This window comes from Cucurbita pepo, chromosome 18 (assembly GCF_057944985.1).
Source record: "Cucurbita pepo subsp. pepo isolate OVF chromosome 18, ASM5794498v1, whole genome shotgun sequence".
NCBI lineage: Eukaryota > Viridiplantae > Streptophyta > Magnoliopsida > Cucurbitales > Cucurbitaceae > Cucurbita > Cucurbita pepo.
The window spans coordinates 9,569,893-9,592,055 of record NC_141815.1 but is presented as its reverse complement, the minus strand read 5'-3'; the positions used below and the strand labels follow the sequence as shown (position 1 = coordinate 9,592,055).

Here is a 22,163-nt window from a genome sequence, read left to right as displayed (position 1 = left end):
AATTAGTTCTGTGTTCGTGTCATTCCAAACAAATATTAAGCTAGTACGAGCAACATCAATCAACGAGTGGTTTCCAGTCCAACAATTGACCCGAATTTTAATTTTAAAAGAACATTAAAAAAATCTTGTCTTCAAACTTCACAAATACTCATGTTAACTAAATTTATCTAACAGGCAATAACAGCATTCTTATATCAATCATGAGCAGACATTAAATTTCACCAAGAATGTATCTTAAGAATAACTATCTTCAAAAGAACAACAAATCTAAATGAATAATGTCACACGTGACATCGACTTCAGATTTGACAAATTTTCAATGATTTTAACCAAATTATGAACACGAAATCGAAGTACAGAACCTATTGTAAGCTTAAAAACTGAAACAGATGCTCAGAATGCGAGAAGGGGACAGTGAGAAAAGAGTTAAAATCTATTTTCCACATTGCTCATTCATAACAACGGTGTCAAGCAGATGCACATTGTATCATCTCAAACAAAAGAACATAACAAACAAAATGACAGAAACTGAACAACCTCATCTGCCATTCATTACAGAAGCTGTAGCATTTTCAAGTGCTGTTCGTGTTCGGGTTCCAATTTCGGAGGAGTATAACAACCATGAAGATCCTCCACCACGTATTCCTACAAGGAAGTGAAGTATAAAAACCAGCAACAGGAGGTTTTAAATCCACTAACAAAAAACGGTGGAACCTTACTTTAGTCAGCTCCCTTTTGGTGAGAATGTGGTAATGCCTTTGCCAGATTCTTTGAATACCCATAGTGGCAGCAAGGAAACCATAAGCTATGCCAAGGATTACAAAGATGACAACGAAGACAATAACAAGTGCAAAGCAGGCCTCCATAGACGCAGGGAAACAATCCAAGATGCCCCATCCATAGCAACAGTTGTGACAGCCAGCAACTCGTGGATCATTACTATTCAGGGAGGAACAATGTAGTATGAGGCCGAAGAATCCGAGCAGAACAAAGAAGGCCAGGACCCCTGATGTTATGAAAAATAAGCACATAGAAAGACATTAGTAAATCAAAACCATGAAACAAGTCATTGATTATGCGTATTTGATCTCGAACCGTTAAATTTGTCAAAAGAAATGGGCAAACAATGACATTTTTTCTTTTTTCTTTTTATGATAAACTTAATTTCTATTCAGAAGAATGAACGGACAAACCAAATGGAGAAGGCCACAAAAAGGGAGCAAACTACAGGAAGGGGTTCCATTCGAGTAAAATGAGACCTAACGAATAATTACAAAAGGACCTCGATATAGAGAATCTAACAAGAGCCAGAACATCATCGGATGAACTCAAACGTCCTGAAGATTCTATTATTTCTCTCGCCATTGAACCTCACAAAATAACACAAAACACAAAACACAAATGTTCACAAAAACAGCCATTTCTCACATTGACATTGATTCATATAAAAGAAGGAAACATTATCAAATTGAAACGGATGCTGAATCTCTGCTACTTTATCTTGAGCATGGACGAACAACAATACACAGGGAAGTCTGAATTTATCTATATGATAATCCGACACATCTCAGATCCAGTTCTTAAAGAAACAGCTGACTAGTTTAAATCAAAAGTAGCTTACCGATACAATAATAAAACGGAATAGGATGTTTGGACAGAATACGGTCCCATCCATCATTGAAAGAATTCCTGAATGCCCCATCTTTGTCCATAATATATGCATAACCACCCATTGCCGCTATTAACTGCAAAAAAAAAGATGAATCCTCCATTATCTAACTAGACACCAAATCTTCCACAAAAGTTTATGTTCAAACATTTGTTCTTTACTTTTCTTTTGGGTTGATCGACATCAAGTGAACGAGACATGCTTAAATGAAACAAATTATTACAAATCCTTAAGAGTGAGAGAACCTTGTGAAAAAAAATCCATCTAAAAAATACGAGAGTCAAAAGTTCCTTGCAAGCCTGAACAATTAAAAGTTGAATAACGAGTACACTTACCATGTTCTATATCGTTCTATTCTATAGGTCGTACAAATGTGTCCTTGAGTTCTATGTAAAACTAAAAGCTGAATATCCACATAGCAGCTTGATACTAATTACAAACGCAACCCTTGCTATTCATAAAAAGAGAATAGTAATGAAGTTCTTGATAAAAGGTTGGCATATTCAATAATAATTCTATGACGAACGTATAAGTCGACTCACAGTTTGTACAGCTAGAAATACAAGGAGGACATCTCTTGCCACAAAAAGCCTGAATTTAACTTTACGCCAAGAGTTGTCCTCAAATAAGGAAACTTGCAGGTGAAATTGGGCTTTGCATGTTGTGCAATGCGAGAAAGCAAACCCTTCCTGCAGAATTACAAGAATCCTTTCAGATTGATTAAGATCATAAGAAAAATAGAATAGGAAGCAATCAAATCCTTCATAGCCGAAAGCAGGAACAGCATAGAAGAACTCAAATAAAGAAATTTGCCTTAACGGAGCGCCAATGATCAAGACAAGATCGATGGACAAACTGCTGTGTGCCTTTGCACATGCATGGAGAAATCAGTTCATCTTCTGTAAAATGGAAAATTGCATTTGAGCCAAGTGGAAGAAGGTATTACCCCAGCAGCTATGAAAACAGAACTTACATGATTGTACAGCCATTAAAGACCAAACAAGATTCACTTTCCAGCAAAAACAAGGATTCAAAATAATTTGAAATGGATCTTCAATTCTTGTAACAATGATAGAAGTTGAGTTATAATCCAGTGGACTAAACAAAGGAATCACCCGCCAAGATTCAATGAAGCTAAAATTCAACAGAGCAATAACTTGTACGAAACTACGATGAAATTCACCTGGTTCGGCATCGCTCTCTAGGCAAATACGACAACAAGGAATGGAACCAGCTTCAGTATCCTCGTTCTTAATTTCATCAGAGGTTTCATGGGATGAATCGGGCTGATTCTCAAGCAGAGGATCAGAGTCACTAGGGGTTTGGCCAATTGATGACTCCAATTGTACTTCCCCTTTCATTGGTTATCTTCTTGCCCAGCCCTAGAACAAACTGAATCACAAATTCACAGAGATCGAAAACCAATACCCAGAATAAGAATTAGATATCTCGAAGTCAAATCATTGAGGAAACTACACGTTGGGGCTTCAGAGCATTCGATTCAACATGGGAAAACGGGTCAAAGTAATTGGAATAAACAGAAACAAAGACATTAGAGAGAGCTCCGTATTGAGTACCTGAAGTCGAGGAAAGATTCGGACTCGATTTTTCTGCAGATGCTGATCGATATTAATGCAAAGTACAATAAAAATGTTGAAGAAGGGCCTGCAAGTGCAAAGCAGATGGGATGTCTCCTTTAACGATTCCCCGCGCGGATGATGGTGATTCATAATGAGCATAATAATGATCTTCATATGAACCCACAAGATTTTCATATCCCCATTTTCCTCGTCTTTCCATTTGGGGCCTCGCCTCATCCGTAAATCTGTCAGGGAATGGGCTCGTCTGTTTTGGGCTCAAGGGATGAATTTCAGATGAACCCACAAGATTCATGATTTTGATTTGATGTGAGACGTTACTACCGACAGTTTTCCACCGATGAATCTCATCATATACAAAATTCAAAGTATTTTAGCAATTCTTCTTACCTTCAACACATCCCTGCCCCATACCTCGTCCCCATCCCATTCGTTGTTCTTCATACACACAAACAAGTTTTACTATTTAGCAGACTTCGATAATTCGAGAATAGACCATTTAATCGGGTTCTTAATAAGAAATTAACTATTCAATTGATTTTGAGAAAAAAATTATCACTGAGAATCCTACAAGAACTTCCAGATTGATATCAAGTTAATGTAGAACGAACTTCCAGACTATCAGCCAACTGATAATTTCTTACCAGCTACAATCTCAATTTGTCAATACATTTGGAGATGGGGTAAAAGAAATGTTGCAAGGGAGGCTTTTAAGTTACAAGATCGACGTGAAGATAAAAGAGTTGACGACTAGAATACATCATTCAAGGTAGATAGATACCAAGTTCAAGAAATCTCCAAGAACAGCTCAGGTGAGGTGAAGAATTTCAGAACAAAAGGGTAAGTAATATTGATATTCGCCATGCCTTGGCTGCTTTGTACGACGATTCTACTTCCAGAGCTTTCGCAACGACATGTTCTTCTCGGATTCCTTCTTCATCACCTTGGCAACAGCCATCTCGAAATCTTCCTGAGTCACGTGAACCCGTCTTTCCCTCAACGCAAACATCCCTGCTTCTGTGCAGACTGCCTGTATTCGATCACAAAATGTGCCACCAAAATGTAATTGATGAGCACTCAAGATTGTTTCCAACCATATTATCATCGAAAGATTAATATACCTTGAGCTCTGCACCAGATGCACCATTCATTTTCTCTGCAATTTTCTTCAAATCAATCCCACGCATCAGATTCATTTTCCGTGAATGTATTTTCAAGATATCAAACCGGGACTGCATTACGTATGAACTAAATGTCAGTATATCGATATAGCAAGAGCGACTGTGATTGACACGACTCTTCAATCCGAAAGGGATGTAGAGTGCCTCAGAAAGAGTATATTAAAGCATAAACAAACCAAGAAGATGAGTAGCTTTTATCTCTTCGTTACGAACAAACTTACAATTCCTTTCGGGCCAAGAGTGCCTCAGAAAGAGTCACAACGTTAAATGAAGTAAAATTCATCGAGTCGCTATAGTAAGCTCTAAATAACAAGAGTATATACCAAAACAAGTAGTGGTACTTACATCCTCGTTAGGATTTGGGAATTCAATCTTCCTGTCAATTCGTCCTGGCCTTAGAAGAGCTTGATCCAGGATATCGATCCTATTGGTGGCCATCAAGACCTGTAATACAGCCGAGCGGATAGAAACCAACTTTAAATGAAAACCAATATCTGGTTTAAACGCTTCATTACATATGGCGTTTATGCACTGTACCTTGATCTTATTTGATGCTTCAAATCCATCAAGCTGGTTAAGAAGTTCCAACATGGTACGCTGCACCTCGCTATCACCATTACCACTCCCAGATTCCATTCGAGCAGACCCAATGCTATCGATTTCATCCATGAAAATGATAGAAGGTGCATGCTCCCTGCAGAGGAAAATCAAAAATTTGTTGCAGTTGGAACAATAAAAGTAGGATTATATCTAAAGATATATCCACTAAATAAAATTTTGGCACCAAAAGATCAGCTCCTAATTTGGATTCTAGACATTAGTGGCAGTCAAGGAAAAAATCCCATACATACATAAAGCAGGGAGGTTAGGGTCAACAACACCGAGTGAACGAATTTACATCGAAACACGGAAGAAAATGTCAGAACAAACCTGGCCATGACGAAAAGCTCTCTAACCATTCTAGAACCTTCTCCAATATATTTCTGGACCAATTCAGACCCAGAAACCCTGATGAAAGTACAATCTGTATGGTGAGCCACTGCTCTAGCCAACAGCGTCTTCCCCGTACCAGGTGGTCCATATAGCAGAACGCCCTATTAGAAGTGCATGGTGAGATATCTATGTTTAATAAGACCAACATGAAACATATCAAGAAACTCTGCAGGCAGTGTTTACCTTTGGTTGAGCTATTCCAAGACTCTCAAATAGTTCAGGATGCTTAATGGGGAGTTCAATAACCTTCAGATTGGAATTACCATTTCAGAATTTACAGATAATTGACTAATAAGTAGTTGACATAAATAAGAAAAATATTTGCAATGTACAAACCTCTTTTATTTCTTTTATTTGCTGGTCGAGACCACCGATCATATCATAAGTAGAATCAGGAACCTTTTCAACTTTCATAAGATTAACGAGTGGATCTACTTTGCTTGGCAAGACTAAATGAAGAACATAGCTGTCGTTACGGAGAGCAACTCTGGTTGAAGGTGTGATTTTTGTGATATCGATACTTTTGTCTATATCAACAACATACTTCCCTTCCGGGTGAACCTGTGCAGGTGAGCAAAGAGAAGTTGGAAAAAAAAAAAAATCCAATTAGCTAGTTGAGATTGAACGTTTTGAAACTAAACTTCTAAGATTGCATGATTGAAGATATACAAATATGGATTGTTGAAAAATAAGAGGACGATAACGCTAATTATTTGGAGCACAACAGCCAAGTTCTATTACCCGGCATCTGTAAGAGTAAAGTCTCACTATTTTAATAATATGGACTCTATGACTGTAATAGCCTAAACCCACCGCTAGCAGATATTGTCCGCTTTGGCCAGTTAGGTATCGCCGTCAGCCTCACGATTTAAAAATGTGTCTTCTACGGAGAGGTTTCCACACCCTTATAAGAATGCTTTGTTCCCCTTTCCAACCGATGTGGGACCTCACAATCCACCCCCTTAGGGACCCTAGGGACCCAACGTCCTCACTGGCACACTGTCCGGTGTTTGACTCTCATACCATTTGTAACAGCCCAAACCCACCGCTAACAGATATTGTCAGCTTTGGCCCGTTAGGTATCGCCGTCAGTCTCACGATCTTAAAACGCGTCTTCTAAGAAGAGGTTTCCACACCCTTATAAAGAATGATTCGTTCCCCTCTCTAACTGATTTGGGACCTCACAATGATCCAACTTAAGCACATTTTAATTACAGAATATTGAACTTTACACCAGAGAAGTTTCCCGACAAAAATTCTATACAATATCAATATGTATCCCAGCATAGAGTGAGTAACCAAGGGAAGGGGAATGGTAAATTGGTAATGAATTTGTAATTTATTTATTATTTTTTCTGAAATAAAGAAAAAAAGACAAAGCCACCAACCTTGACTAAAACTTTGTTCTTTCCCATGACTTTAACAACTTCACCAACATAGGATCCTGGCTCTTGAAGCAGCTGCAGCTCTTCCCGGAGCATTCGCACTGTAAATATTAATATGAGATATAAATGTAATAGCCTCAAATAAATCATAAATCCAACAGAATAATGTTGAAGGGCAGCCATAAAAATTATAATAATGAAAGAGAACTAATCAAATTGTTCTTGTATCTTCCTTAACTCTTATAGCTACTTAATTATGTAACCATTCATCAGCGGAGCAAACAAAAAGTATAACATTTGTGGACTGACCAACTCCTACGCTTTAAACCCCATCACAAGGAAATTGAGTGAAACCAAAGCTACCCAAAAAAAATTCAAAATTGATTGGTACCTTTCGAATTCAGCTCGTTCCGTTGAGCTTCAAGACGATTCAGATTATGGGTCTTTTGACGAACCTGGAGCTGGAGCTCGTGAATATGTTGAAGATAGTACTGCCTCAGACCCTCGCCTTGGTTCGTCGCCTGTTTCGCCGAGCAAGTACCGACCGATGCCGACGTCGCTAGCTGGGTCTCGACCTCCATTGTCGCCATTGGAAAAACCCTTAGAAATTCGAAGTTGTTTCACTAGACGATCGAGATTTAAACAAAGATGAGCAAACTGAAATGAGATTTCCTTGTATCAATCGATGCCCTGAAAGGGAGGTGGATGTTGCCGGTTTCTTGCGCTTTCGGCAAAGAAAAGAACGAGGACACGGGCCTCAGCATCCTAATGGGCCGGTCGCAAGTTGAAGCCCAATCGATGCAGGCTCAAAAGAAAGAAAGGAACGATGACACGGGCCTCAGCATCCTAATGGGCCGATCGCAAGTTGAAGCCCATCTCGACGCAGGCCCAAGAGAAAAGAAAGGAACGATGACACGGGCCTCAGCATCCTAATGGGCCGGTCGCAAATTGAAGCCCATCTCGACGCAGGCCCAAAGGAAAAGAAAGGAATGATGACACGGGCCTCAGCATCCTAATGGGCCGGTCGCAAATTGAAGCCCATATCGACGCAGGCCCAAAAGAAAAGACAGGAACGATGACACGGTCCTCAGCATCTTAATGGGCCGGTCGCAAATTGAAGACCATCTCGACGAAGGCCCAAAAAAAATGAAAGGAACGATGACACGGTCCTCAGCATCCTAATGGGCCGGTCCCAAGTTTAAGCCCATATCGACGCAGGCCCAAAATAAAAGAAAGGAACGATGACACGGGCCTCAGCATCCTAATGGGCCGGTCGCAAATTTAAGCCCATTTCGACGAAGGCCCAAAAGAAAATAAAGAAACGATGACACGGGCCTCAGCATCCTAATGGGCCGGTCACAAATTGAAGCCCATCTCGACGCAGGCCCGAAAATAAAGAAACGATGACACGGGCCTCAGCATCCTAATGGGCCGGTCACAAATTGAAGCCCATCTCGACCCAGGCCCAAAAGAAAAGAGGGGAAAAAAATAATAATAATAATAAGTGATTTCATGATATATAAGATCAGGTCTGAAGCCAGTTATGGTTGCGCCTAGCCCTTCTCTAGGAAGCTCTGTTTTGTTAGATTTTCCTTTTAAAGGTTTAATTTTTTGAAAATTTTCTTCTCGCTGTAATTTTGGTTTAGATTTTGATTTTATCAGAGCCATTTTAGAGGGTTAGGAGGTGTGGGTGTTAGCTTTGTTGTTGGCGTCTCTCACCTGTGTTATATACCGCCATTTCTCGCTCCAATTTTCGATCGATCACAATTCAAAAAGCTTACTTCGATTCTACTGATCGCCGTCGTTCTGTCTACAGTTGATTGTGAATTTATGAGGATTTGCGGCTTTAGGGTTTTGATTTGGTTATTTGTTCTTGAAATACAGGTTTAAAGGTATCAATAAAGAGCAAATCTATAGTTTTTAGGTTAGCTTTATAGAAGTGTAGAGTAGTTGATTTTTGTGAGAGATGGATAAGAAGAAAGTGGCTATTCCTCTTGTTTGCCATGGCCATTCTCGACCGGTCGTGGATCTATCTTATAGCCCTGTTACGCCGGATGGATTCTTCCTCATCAGTGCCAGCAAGGGTATGAAGTTAACTTTTTTTTGTTTTTATTTTTTATATTTGTTTTTTAGACGTGAATTTATGAATTGCTGAAGTTTCTAGATACTGTTAATTTAGAACATCATCAGATAATGAGTGTTAAATGATTTTGGATCATTCTCGTTCAGTGTCAGTCCTTTTGACTTTAATAGATAGATGTGCTTAGACGTGGGCATTGTGATCTTAGCCTTTTTTGATGAGAGATTCCATGAAACCCATGTGTCTTGGTGGTTTGCTCAAAGCATAATCCACCGTTTATTATCCTGTGTTGCCTCTCAAGTATGCTTTTCTTGCGCCATTCAGATTCCAATCCCATGCTCAGAAATGGAGAAACTGGCGATTGGATTGGTACATTTGAAGGTCACAAAGGCGCAGTTTGGAGTTGTTGCCTGGATACCAATGCCTTACGTGCTGCCACTGGTTCTGCTGATTTTTCAGCGTATGTTTTTTTTCATTTGTTTTCATGATACGTTTTAAGAACTGCCATATTTTTAATTTTTGATAGTCATAACATTGTATGCAGTCTACAATTAGAGGAGTAGCTCTTCATGTGTATAGTATCGATGGGTAATAGGGATTTTCCCAACTTTTCTCGGGATTTATTAACCGATCAACATAGTTGAATTTTTCCTTATAATTTGTTGTTTCAAGTACTACTTAATTTGATTCCCATGCTTCTTAGTTCTGCTTTACGGTCTGTACTCTTCTATATATACATTTAATATTTCAATTTCCTATATGTTTCCTCTTTTTGGTACAGAGTGGTAGAATAGTTCTATTTTATTTGGCAAATTTGCAAGTAAGACTCCGAAACGTCAATTCTGACGATAGAAACTAGTTGTTTCTAGCCATTAGTCACAATGGTTAACCGACCTACCGACCAACTTACTAAACTCTGCTAAGGGTTACTTTCTATGCTTAAAATCTAGCTACATTAGTTAGGAATCACATTGGCTGGACACTTGCTTTTGCTACCTTGTTTTTGTATGCCCCTTGCCAGTGCATTTTGCACCATGACTTTTTGGCAGAACTACCCATTGTAGTCTTCTTCCATTCTCGCCAGTATTTGCTTCCTCTAGTACTACACCACCTTCTTACTCCTTCTCCACTCCTCAGGCATACAGTTACTTTTGTTGTAATTATTTTGAAATTGATTATTTGTAAGCTTCATTTTGATGACAAAATCTTGTTTGTTAAATTTTACTACATTTGCAATGGAAGTTAGACATGTTTTTCAAGTGATTTTGTGACAATGATGGAGAATGGAATCATTGTTAGGATCCTTCATATTTGTGATTGAACTTACAGGAAAGTATGGGATGCATTAACTGGACATGTACTGCACTCATTTGAGCACAAGCATATTGTCCGTGCCTGTGCCTTTTCGGAGGTAATATCTTTTATCACATTCTTGATACACACACTTTGCTGATTTGCATATGATCATGCCCTAAGAAATTACTTTGGAATCTTCCATCAAATCATGGTGCATCTTTTTACCTTACTGACAATACCTAGGAATTAATCCCATAGTGGTCATCTACCTAGTTTTTCAAAACCCTAGAGCTTCATGACAACTTGTAGGGTACAACCGTTGCCCAAAGAGAGGTTAATCCAGCTGCACTTTAGTTGGTCTAGACGCTATGGATGTTATTATTTAAAAAAAATGAAGTTTCACTTCTTGTTGGTGCGTGGGCTTGATTGATTCAATATGCATGTGATTTATTCATGTGACTCTTGGTTTTTGAGTTATTTCTGTTTTGTGTTATCATCTTATGATTTATGTGGGGGTGATTATGTGGAATGAATATGACGCTTAGATCTTAATCTTTAAGCTGAATTTCTCTTTTTTCACTTGATACGTTTTCTAAAACGTGACAGGATACACACCTTCTATTGACTGGTGGTCTGGAGAAAGTACTACGAATATATGATTTGAATCGTCCAGATGCGCCTCCAAGAGAAGTGGATAAATCCCCCGGTTCAGTCAGAACTGTTACATGGCTTCACAGTGATCAAACAATATTAAGTTCTTGCACTGACATGGGAGGTGTCAGGTGTGTATTGCTGGGTGTTAATCTGCCTTCTCGTACTACATCGGTATTTATTTTCTTTTATTAATTATTATTTAGATATTTGGTTGGTCTTATTAAGTTTAGTCGTGGCCGAACAGATTATGGGATGTAAGAAGTGGCCAAATAGTTCAAACACTTGAAACCAAGTCATCAGTGACCAGTGCAGAAGTAAGTCAGGATGGACGGTATATAACAACTGCTGATGGATCTACGGTTAAATTTTGGGATGCAAATCAGTAAGTGTATTGCTTGCTTAAGCAGTGTTACTAGTAAATCATACTCTCCTCCTGATTTTTGTTCCTTCTCTTTTCAGCTTTGGCTTAGTCAAGAGCTACAATATGCCTTGCAATGTAGAATCCGCTTCGTTGGAACCAAAGTATGGGATGAAGTTCATAGCGGGTGGAGAGGATATGTGGATCCATGTATTTGATTTTCATACTGGTGATGAGATTGGTATGCTCTTCTGCTATATCATTCTCTTTCCTTTTTAGTTTGCCAAAAAGCATCGACTTTTCCTGTGGGGTCCCGTTCGGGATTGCTGAAGAATGCCCCTTGTGTTTAACTGTTGATGCAGCATGTAACAAGGGTCATCATGGACCTGTACATTGCTTGCGCTTTGCACCCGGAGGAGAATCCTATGCCTCTGGATCTGAGGATGGAACCATTAGGATATGGCAGACTGGTCCTTTAACACATGACGACTCAGATTTAGCTTTGGTCAATGGATCTATGGGAAAAGTAAAGGTAAGTGCAGACGAGGTCTCACGCAAGATCGAGGGGTTCAGTATCGCAGACGATGGAAAGTCCAGAGAGAAGGAGAAGGTAGAGGCGGGAAATGAGTGAAACCGTCTCTCCAATGCTCGACGGGAAAGCCAGCACAGCAGAGCGTTGAGCTTATATCCTATCCTATACAGGTTCATCTTTTGTGAGATATGGACTTTGCTGATTTTTTGTATACACTTTTAGTCAATTCTGCAGATATGGGTGTGAACTTGTCATCTCAATTGAACACGTTTTCGTTATGGCGTTGTCTCGTGCTTTAGATCTTTAACCACTGTCATTGTAGTAGCAAAGACCACGTTGAAGAACAATTACATGAACAGTTTCTACTCGTCTAATTAAGCTATAATAAAATCGACATCGTCCAAGATTAAGATTTTCGAATATTTCTATTCGATTTTAGAAGATTTACATGCCAAAAGAACAAATTATTGGTATTCATTTAATACTGATTGGTACTCACTGTTCAGGAGATTGGTAGCCAATTTGATACGATGACGACAGGAGGATCCTTCCTGTATGGTGCTGCTTTCCTTATATTATTACATTTTTGGCTGCATTGTATCCCCAGATGGATTAACTTTAATTCAACCTGGGCCCACCACCACCACCACAAAAGTAATTCTTTTGTGTGTTTCTGTCATTCAGCAAAACCATGAACTTCATAGAAAATAAGCAAAGCTACAGACATTTATGGAGAATAATTCTCATTCCAAATCCAGATTCCCAACTTTAAAAAGGAAAAGGAAAAGGAAAAGTCAAAGCAAGTGGTGGGTGTTGTAAACTTCCTGGTTAAGGTTTCTTGTGGGAAAGAAACTGATCTTCTGATTGTGATGATCTGCGCCAATGGCGATGGCAATGGGATCGTTTTAGCAGAACGTGGTATATGGTGGTCTTTCGATCGATCGCGCGCCCGACCGCTGGATTCTTGAATCTCCTTAGCTGTCTCAAACAGATTACTAGAAGCATTCATTATGATAGAAGCAACATAGTAAGTTTAAGAAGTAGAAATGAATGATCCATCCAAATTGTCTGCTGAATTCAACACTTCCAATCCTCAATACAAATCAAGACATGAATGAAGCTTTCCCAAAGCATCTACAAAGATGCAATGTTCTGCTCTCATCAACAAAGCTGGCCTAGAACACAAAAGAAAATGTCAATTCTTTAATATCAGCACAGGATGATCAATGGAAGATCTTGGCATCCCAACTCAGAGAGGAGACTAAAATGAATGAAAAACTGAAGAGTTAATAGTAGTTTTGTTCTTCAAATGGCTGAAATTTTTGGAACATTGACTGGAAACTGGTCGATCTCATTCATCCATGGGCTCCTTTCTTTAGCTGGATTTATGGTTCTTAGAGCTTTCCAAACTGCACTATTGCACTTAAATCCTGAACCAAATGCTATTTGCCATGTTCTATCTCCTTTCTTCATTCGACCTTTCCCTTCTGTATATGCCAATTCATACCATAGAGAACTGCTCGACGTGTTGCCAAATCGGTACAGTGTCATCCTCGACGGCTCCATATGCCAATCAGATAGCTGCAAGTTCTTCTCCAGTTCGTCTAGAACCGCTCTTCCCCCAGCATGGATGCAGAAATGTTCAAATGCTAGTTTGAAGTCAGGGATGTAAGGCTTGATCTTCATTTTGAAGAGTTTCTTACCGACTAACGTACCGAAGAAGAGAAGCTGTTCCGACATTGGAAGAACAAGAGGTCCCAACGTCGTGATGTTAGTCTTCAATGCATCACCTGCAACTGCCATTAAGTCTTTGGATAAAGTAACACCAATCTTCCCAGTTGAGTCCTCTTCCTGAGTAACACAGCTAAAGCACTTATCGTCTGCTCCCTTGTGGGTACGAACAGTATGAACTAATTGATATTTGGACCTCCTCCTCTCAGATCTTCTGTTTGAAAGCAATATTGCAGCTCCACCCATCCGAAATAAGCAATTAGAGACAAGCTTCGATCGGTCGTTCCCGAAATACCAGTTCAATGTAATGTTCTCCATGCTAATTACCAGGGCATAAGAATTGGGATGGACCTGAAGCAGCTGCTTAGCAAGATCAATAGAGATTAGTCCTGCACTGCAACCCATCCCACCAAGATTGTAACTAACTATGTTCCCTCTAAGCTTGTAGTGGTTGATGACCATTGCAGAAAGCGATGGAGTCGGATTAAACAAGCTACAATTCACGATCAAGATACCGATATCTTTTGGTTTCACACTCGTCTTAGCTAGAAGCTCATCAATGGCACCAAACATCACAATTTCAGCTTCTTTTCGAGCTTCTGCCATGGAGGGGTTTGGAGGAATATTGAGAACAGCCTCAGGAAGATAAGTTGAATCTCCAAGGCCAGATCTCTCAAGGATTTTCCTTTGGAACTGAAGATTCTCCTCTGTAAATGTCCCTGTCATCTGAGATTGATCCATAAAAATCTTCTTCGTGCATTTACGAGCTTCATCGGGCTTGTAGCACGAAAAGTTAACAAGGTACACAGGGCGAGGACGGGTTAGAAAGTACAAGGTAGACAAGAAAACAAGGAGGGTCGAACAAAGAATGACAGAAACTAAGTTATATTGGAGATGACCCCAAACTTCACGAAGATCTTGAAGGGAGAAAGTGGAAAGCTGAGCAGCAATCACAACAACCAGAGGTGAAAGGAAGAGGTACATTCCATGAGTGATGAGATAGTGGTAGCCAAGTTTCACATATTTGAGTTTGACAGACTTTTTAAAATCAGGGAGGCTCCGTGAAGATGGTGATTGTGCGCTTAGCAAGGGTGTGGATGGCTTTGGCTCCGTCATTTCCCCCTGATAAATTCTCAACAACTTAATCAACTATGAACAAAGTAAACTGCAGAAACATACATGGATCTAAACTATGAACAACAAATCCTTAAGCCGATGCAATAGAAAACAAATCTCATCCACAAATGGTTTTTGTTCATCCAGCAGAAAGAAACAGCATGCCCTTTCAGAAGATATACACAAAAAAGGTAAATATATAGCAGTGGAGAGCATACATTATTCCTAAAAACACTAAATCTTGTTCATCGCGTGAAAAATCCACAATATAAACACAACCCCAGAAGAATATTCACAGAAAACTCAGAATTCAGCATGAAAAACCCAAAATTATGCAGCAAATCGAGGAAGAAACCAGATCAAAGAACAGAAACTAGAAACAAAGAAAAGGGTATGCACAAATTCAAGTTGAAAAGAGAAAAAAGGAGAAACCCAGATAGGAAACAGACCTGAAAACTCAAATCCCTGGGCAGGCCGCAGGAATCTCGGTTGAGAGAGGGCCAAAGAGGAAGAGAGTTGAGAGAGGAAATGGAGCGATATATACAAAGGGCTTAAAAGTGGACGAAAAAAGAAGAAGAAAAAGGAGATTGGAACAAAATTAAGAAGTAAAAAGTGGATTAAAAAAAGGGTTAACTGCGATTAGAGGTGGGGGCAGAACGTGACAAGAAGGAAGAAGAAGGGGGGGTTAACGGAGAGGGAAGGGCATAGCCATAGATGAAGGCGGCGAGGAACGAGGATTAGATGCAAGTGACGACGGCGCTGTCTGGCGCTGGCGCTGCCTTGTTTTGAATTGGGATTTGATCATTGTCTGTTTCTTCCTGTCTCTGTAACCAATCCCTCAATTCTCCTCCTCCATTTTTACTCCTCATTTTATTTTAATAAATTATTTCTTTTTCGTTATAATTTTACCCGGCAATCATTTATTTCTGCCTTAATTTTCAAAAGGTAAGATATATAATTCATAAAAATAAATAAATAAATAATTAATTAATTAATTATACAGCTAGGATTATGCATTTTATGAAACCTTTTACATGAGAGAAGGGTGGGGGGACCATGAAGTAAGGGCTGGCTGGCTGGCTGGCTGGCTGGCAAAGAAGTTTCAGGACGAATAGAGTTGCGCCACGTGTAATATTTGAAACGCCTTAATAATAAATAATAAAACAAATAATTGGCTGTTCTCGACTGCCACCTATTTTGAATCTGGGTTTGTCTGTTTCCTTTTTTATTTTTCTTTTCTCCATTGATAAGTCAAATTTGTCCGACAACTAATTATGTCATTTTCGTTGACGATTAATAAATCGAGATCTTATTTAAATAAGAGTAATATCAAATTTAAAATAATTATAAAAAAATTAAAAAATTTATACCACAAAATAAAAGTTAGCGTCCTTAGCTTATAGCAATTCTATGTTAGGTAACTTTTATATGAAAATTCAAACATTTTTCTTTAAAGGAAGACGACAATCAAACAAAAAAAATTGAAAAAAAACAAACATGAAGATGTTACCAAATTTGTGTAAAAACGGCCCTTTCAAAAAAAATTCAATTATGGGACCGACAGAGTTTTGACTTAGGTTCAAGTTTTACCTTATTCTGATTATATAGAGCGACTGTGGAGTTATTGAAGTATTGGCTCGCACCAATATAAAGATGATAACTAAGTTATATAAAGAATATGGGGAGGTCAACAACATGTCGTGGAAGGAGATAACGGGTGGAGCCAATGACCCATTAAAACTGCCGTATCTACAACTACATCTCCGAGTGGTGGCTTGTCACTGTTATATTCACTTCTCAAATGCAACAATACCTAAATATTTATTCACTTGTGCATCACAATTCGTCATGCACTATAAGCCTCAATAGAGCCCACGAATAGCGCATAGTTGGGCTTTGGCCCAAGTTTAAGAAGTGGGCCAATATTCTATCTTCCCTAATGGATTTAGTATAAATACGTGGGAAAATGGAGTAAATACTCGGAAGAGTCGACTATTTTAGTTGTACGGTTCCGGCACATGAAACATTATGGTACCAACGTCAGTAGTGACGCTCTAACCTAATATCTCTAACATTATAGTTTGTTTGTGTAACCGTTTAAACTCACTGCTAGTAGATATTGTCCGTATTAACCCAGTTAAAACGTGTCTACTAAGAAGAGGTTTTCATACCCATATAATAAATGTGTCATTCCCCTCTCCAACCGATGTGGGGATTTCACAATTCTCCCCCTTGGGGGCTAGGGTCCTTGTTGGCACATCGTCGGTGTTTGGCTCTAATATCATTTGTAACATCTCAAGCCCACCGTTAGTAGATATTATCTGTTTTAGCCCGTTACATATCGTCATCAACCTCACGATTTTAAAATACGTCTACTAAATAGAGGTTTCCACACTCATATAAAGAATGCTTCGTGTTGAAGATTATTAGGATTGAGTCCCACATTGGTTAATTTAGTGGAAGATCATAGGTTTATAAGTAAGGAATACATCTCCATTGGTACGAGGCTTTTGGGGAAACCCAAAGCAAAGCAAAGCCATGAGAGCTTATGTTCAAATTGGACAATATCATATAATTGTAGAGATCCATAATTTCTAACATGGTATCAGAGTCATGCCCTAAACTTAGCCATATCAATAGAATCCTCAAATATCGAACAAAGGGTGTACTTCATTCGATGGCTCCAGAGAAAGGAGTCAAGCATCGATTAAGGGGAGACTTATAGTGTACTTTGTTCGAGGAGAGGATTTCGTTCCCTCTCCAACCGATGTAGAATCTCACCGTTTGACTCCACAAACCCAACATTTTATATTACCAAGACTTAGCTTAATCACACAAACCTAACCCAAAACCGAGCTACATCGACAACACCTATAAACGTAGCTTCAAACGTGCTAGAGAACAACATGCAAATAGAGGTTATACATATTAAATCAAGAATAAATCCTCTAATAATGCTACTCTTGATTACCATTCAATCAAAGAACTAGGAACAAATGGAACATATCTCTTAACCTAATCCAACCACCTTCGATGATCTATTTTGCATAACGATTCCATATATACAGAGATGGGTTTAGAGTATTAAACACTTGCTTAAGACTTCTAAGTGGCAAAGAAGGATATGCATACAACAACACAAGCCTGATGGGTTACGTAACTAAGATGCAAAATTCTAAAGCTGGTTGATTTCAATTCATGAACCAATTTGGAATAGAATATAAACAACTAAGTAAAGGGGAAGATTAATCACAATTAATGGATAAGCACAAAAATAATCCTATGTTTTTTTTATACCAAAATTAGAAAATGTGATCATATTCAACCCTCTATTATAAGAATCTAACCTACTTGATTTAAAATAAAAAATGGGTTATGTTTAGGTTTGCGAGTAATTTAAAAAAATTTATCCGTGCATATTTTAGTTTAGCCGAGTGATTGAACGAACGATGTAAATGGTTTAAAAATTATTCTTTAACAACGACGACGCCCGCCCATTGATTGATTGATGTATATGAATACGACATTAGTTAATGGGAATTTTAGCTGAAAACCAATGTCTATCTCATGGAATCTATGTCACACTAAGACACGAGCTGTTTGATATTACTAAAAACATAAATAGATTGGGAAGAGTGGATTGGATTCTAGTATAGTGTGTGTTAAATCAGCTTTTGGTTTCTGTCAGCAACAAATATTCTTCCAAATTGGAACACGACCGAGGTTGAGCATCTAAGCATCCACCTTTTTTTTCACCCATGCTTCTTGTTTTCTTTTCCCACATTCTTATTTAGTTTAGTTCAAATCACACATCTAGAAGGTCGTCGTCCGCGAACTATTTACCGTTTGAAAGAGAATAAAACGACCTAAAATTCAATTATTCACCACTTGTTACAAAATCGCACTCTTGTAAAAGCGAGAGAACGATTGTGCAGTACTTATTTTAACCCAATGACCAGGTTGGCATATGCTCGAGCCTCGAGTCACATTTAGGAGAAATGTTTTTAGAAAACGTGAGCGAGCAAATACATTGAAAACAACTTGAAAGAAAGCAATGTTATAAGAACAACAACAACTTTAATAGCATATAACCCAAATAGAAAAAAGTGACAACTAGTCTATCCTCTATAGTACATTTTGGAGATAGACATGATTTTGGTGAACAGTCATACGTTATTGTATTGACACAACATGAACTAGTAAAAGTCTATCTAAAACGAAAGCAGGTAAGAGGGGTTTCGGCTATGGACAACACAATATAGACAAACATGATTGAGACATTGATATGTGGCTATAAACAACACGCCTCGGACAAACATGAACGATGATAATTATTGGAGAGTGTGATTCTAAATAAATATATGTATAGTTAATGTGAGTTATAAAGGGACTTATGCATGCATGCGCATCTAATATTATTCCAATAAACCTAATTACCTTATAGAATTTGAAGAAACAATAGAAACCCACCACCGCACTCCTTATATAAAGCATCAAAGCCGGGTGCCTAAAACGCAGCCTTCTCCCTTTTGGTCTCCCTTTGGGCTCAGAAAAGGAAACAAAAATGATGGCTCCCATTGAATCCAGTTGCAAGAACAGCCATGGAGATTGCGGCAATGGCGGTAAGAACTACCTGGACCCACCACCTCCGCCTCTGCCGCTTCCTCCGCCGCCACCCGGTGCCGGCGGAGGCGTAAGCATAGTTGCAGATTATGACTTTGCTCCGGCAGCATGAACAAAGAGAGAGTTGCATGATTGCCTCACCGGTAATAAAATACTTTTATTTTCCTTCGAATTAATAATTAGATGTGTCGTCCACTCAGTGGAAATAATTGATGAGTAAAGTAATGAAATTAAAGGATTTTTCTTGATTAATTATGTTTTTTTTTTTTTTTTTTACTTAAAAAAGTTTTTATGAGTATTAAATTATGTCAACAAATTTCAAAGTCAAATATAATATGCACACGAGGCTATATTTATCTATCATTTTCACCCCGGGACCACGGAATCAATATGTCAATTTAAAGCTCATGCCATAAATTTAATATTATACTCTACAGTGGATATACAGTTTTTTTTTTTTTTTTTTGACTCTCAAATAAATGAATGGATGGATGATGAAAGTCCCATCTAATTTAAGGAATGATCATGGATTTATAATCAAAGAATATTTTCCCAATTGGTATAAGGCCTTTTGAGAAGCTCAAAGCAAAGCTAGCTTATATTCAGAGGTGATCCAGATGATGTAATAACTACGAAAGACTTAAAAGAAAATGAAAATGATTAATTATGCCAACAATGTACACTTTCTTTTTCGAATGCTCGATTATAAGAACTTTAAAATTAAGCGGACTTTATTTGGAGCAATTTTATATCGGTGACATCTTAATAATTTTTTGCACTCGTGTTAGTGGGGATAATATTCACTTTCAAAAAGCGAGGGGTCGGTAACATTTTAGCCTCCGCGTCAATTTACAAATATTTAAAATATATCTTCTAATTTTTATATATTTGTTATAGAATGTTTTTTTTTTCTTTTTTAACCAATAATATTTTTGGAACAAACTTCAAAATTAAAAAATCTCAAAATCATTCGAGACCGATTCAAAAGATCCGAATTGGGCCTAATGGGTGATTTAACTCTGTTCAATGACCGTTATGGATCGCCCAAATTGGGCCTCGAAAAGCCCATTCAGATTGGGCCTCAGATTATTTCTAACAATTTTATTATATTATTTAATTTTAGATAATTAACTAAATTTTAGTAAATATATATATATATATTTTTTTTTTTGTGTAATTTCTTTTTATTTTTATGTTTTTGAATATTTACAAGGTAGGGACAATTTTGATAATAAAATAGGATAACATGGCACGTACAAAATTTAATGTCAAGTAGCCATTATTTCATGGAGATTATGGCAAATGACTATAGATTGAGAACCAGTTCTTAAAATTCATAGACTTTTAAATTAATATTAATGCCACGTAGTTTTACCTGCATTTATTGTTTTTAAAAAAATGGGTCAAATTTGGCTATAACTCGAATAATCTCATCCATTATTTGCTACCAATTAATTACGATTATTTCATATCACATGTCCGTACTGCTTGGGTTAATTTAGATAAAGTAAGTAACAAATAATTAAATATTTAATTCCAAATCCAAATTAAGTTTCTATTGTATCATTCCTTCTAAACTTAGAAACACATTCTCCACATATTTAATATATTTTTTTATATTAAAGTAATAAAATACCCTTAACTTATATGTTACATTTAATACATTTAATACATTTAATACATAGTTTAGTTTCATGAAAATAATAATAATAATTAGTCCCATCAAGTAGCTGAAAATGTGACATAAAAAAAATAAAAATAAATGCATAGAGAGAGCTGGGGTTTTAGAAGCTCACTGTCACAGAGAAGATTATGCTTTGTATTATGCATATTTGATGTTCTGGACCACAGGCTATGGCTTAGACAGGAACACCCATGTGCCATTTCAATCTCCTGCACATGCACCCTTACAAAATTATTTTATTTATTATTATTTTTTTTTTTGGGTTCGATTTTTATTATGTAACCTTTAATTCCTTATGGTTTATAAATATATTTGGTTACTAATACTTACTTATATAAGGAATTTTTATTAATTTTTATAGAATTTAAAAAATAAAATTATGGTTTGACCAAATTGAATAATTTTGAATTATGAAATGAAATACACAAATGTGTCCACGTAGGCACTTTACTTACCAAAATCAACGTCGGTCCTGTTTGGTGACAGCCAGCCAGCTCATTAAAAAATAAATAAAATTAAATGGGAAATATGTAAATTTCAATTGCTTGCATGCATGCAACCGTTCCTATTTCCCATGTAATCATATCTGTAATTCTTGGACCACTTCACCTACACACCATAATTTTTTTTTATTTTTAATTATTCTTTTTTATTATTGTTTTATTATTAAATTACAAATATTAGAATATATTAAGATAATTAACGTGGGGGGAGGGGGGGGGGGGGGTTATTTAATTTTGAAAAAGAATAATTATGGTATATAATACGAATAATTAATAGATTATTTAAATGGGCCCAGTGGGATGGGTGTCGCTATCTTTGTCTTAATAATGGGACTTAAATCAATTAATGTTGCTCTAAATGACGTGGATTGTGACCACTCTATTCAGCATAATTAATAATCCCAATAATAATTTTTGAAATTAAATTAATGAGAAATAATATCTCATACAAATGACATGGGTGGCGTGGAGGGCACTGTGCAGAGCAACGTCATTCGGTATAACGTTTTTTGTCCACGTGTGTCTAACTGCAGGTTGCATAGAGATTCTGTTTTAGTTTTTTTTTTATTATTATTATTATAATTTTCTCGATTTTCAACGGATTTTTCGTATTGGAATTAAATTTTAGATGGTTTTTTACGATACATAATTATTATTTCCCGAGGGAATATTTTGGGGGGGAAAAATAAATAATATTTTGTGGTACTTAAAATCTCTTATATTGAAAAGCAAGTAGAAATTAGGTGTCTACTACCGTTTA

At 37.5% G+C, this 22,163-nt stretch overlaps 4 protein-coding genes across 4 annotated transcripts; 1 reads left to right on the top strand and 3 right to left on the bottom strand.

Annotated features, from left to right (window-relative positions):
• Positions 1-423: 423 nt before the first annotated feature.
• On the bottom strand, positions 424-3,427 carry LOC111780029 (uncharacterized). Its single transcript, XM_023660283.2, has 7 exons — positions 3,247-3,427; positions 2,853-3,061; positions 2,483-2,568; positions 2,212-2,358; positions 1,622-1,745; positions 720-1,006; positions 424-645 (listed from the first exon to the last, which is right to left on the bottom strand). The coding sequence occupies exons 2-7, from the start codon at positions 3,028-3,030 to the stop codon at positions 553-555; spliced, it is 915 nt and encodes a 304-aa protein (XP_023516051.1). The 5' UTR covers positions 3,031-3,061; positions 3,247-3,427; the 3' UTR covers positions 424-552.
• A 430-nt stretch (positions 3,428-3,857) lies between these two features.
• Positions 3,858-7,539, bottom strand: LOC111780575 (26S proteasome regulatory subunit 8 homolog A). The gene is made up of 9 exons (XM_023661009.2): positions 7,218-7,539; positions 6,830-6,927; positions 5,778-6,002; positions 5,625-5,687; positions 5,379-5,542; positions 4,986-5,142; positions 4,794-4,892; positions 4,389-4,499; positions 3,858-4,297 (listed from the first exon to the last, which is right to left on the bottom strand). Exons 1-9 carry the CDS (start codon positions 7,414-7,416, stop codon positions 4,157-4,159), a joined length of 1,257 nt encoding a protein of 418 aa, XP_023516777.1. The 5' UTR covers positions 7,417-7,539; the 3' UTR covers positions 3,858-4,156.
• An 824-nt stretch (positions 7,540-8,363) lies between these two features.
• On the top strand, positions 8,364-12,024 carry LOC111780725 (uncharacterized). The gene is made up of 7 exons (XM_023661205.2): positions 8,364-8,910; positions 9,231-9,366; positions 10,236-10,317; positions 10,809-10,984; positions 11,101-11,238; positions 11,316-11,455; positions 11,577-12,024. Exons 1-7 carry the CDS (start codon positions 8,793-8,795, stop codon positions 11,843-11,845), a joined length of 1,059 nt encoding a protein of 352 aa, XP_023516973.2. The 5' UTR covers positions 8,364-8,792; the 3' UTR covers positions 11,846-12,024.
• A 773-nt stretch (positions 12,025-12,797) lies between these two features.
• On the bottom strand, positions 12,798-15,417 carry LOC111780723 (3-ketoacyl-CoA synthase 11). The gene is made up of 2 exons (XM_023661204.2): positions 15,043-15,417; positions 12,798-14,599 (listed from the first exon to the last, which is right to left on the bottom strand). The coding sequence occupies exon 2, from the start codon at positions 14,591-14,593 to the stop codon at positions 13,052-13,054; it is 1,542 nt and encodes a 513-aa protein (XP_023516972.2). The 5' UTR covers positions 14,594-14,599; positions 15,043-15,417; the 3' UTR covers positions 12,798-13,051.
• Positions 15,418-22,163: the final 6,746 nt, after the last annotated feature.

Excerpts from the sequence above, each read along its gene's own strand:
- LOC111780575 (XM_023661009.2), bottom strand. The coding sequence starts at position 7,416 with ATGGCGACAATGGAGGTCGAGACCCAGCTAGCGACGTCGGCATCGGTC. Across the intron at positions 6,003-6,829 it reads AGAACAAAGTTTTAGTCAAG|GTTCACCCGGAAGGGAAGTA; the intron begins GTTGGTGGCTTT and ends TCACCTGCACAG. Across the intron at positions 4,298-4,388 it reads CATCTGGTGCAGAGCTCAAG|GCAGTCTGCACAGAAGCAGG; the intron begins GTATATTAATCT and ends GATCGAATACAG.
- LOC111780029 (XM_023660283.2), bottom strand. The coding sequence starts at position 3,030 with ATGAAAGGGGAAGTACAATTGGAGTCATCAATTGGCCAAACCCCTAGT. Across the intron at positions 2,569-2,852 it reads AGAGAGCGATGCCGAACCAG|AAGATGAACTGATTTCTCCA; the intron begins GTGAATTTCATC and ends TCCATTTTACAG. Across the intron at positions 2,359-2,482 it reads ATCATTGGCGCTCCGTTAAG|GAAGGGTTTGCTTTCTCGCA; the intron begins GCAAATTTCTTT and ends GTAATTCTGCAG.
- LOC111780725 (XM_023661205.2), top strand. The coding sequence starts at position 8,793 with ATGGATAAGAAGAAAGTGGCTATTCCTCTTGTTTGCCATGGCCATTCT. Across the intron at positions 10,318-10,808 it reads GTGCCTGTGCCTTTTCGGAG|GATACACACCTTCTATTGAC; the intron begins GTAATATCTTTT and ends AAAACGTGACAG. Across the intron at positions 11,456-11,576 it reads TCATACTGGTGATGAGATTG|CATGTAACAAGGGTCATCAT; the intron begins GTATGCTCTTCT and ends CTGTTGATGCAG.
- LOC111780723 (XM_023661204.2), bottom strand. The coding sequence starts at position 14,593 with ATGACGGAGCCAAAGCCATCCACACCCTTGCTAAGCGCACAATCACCA.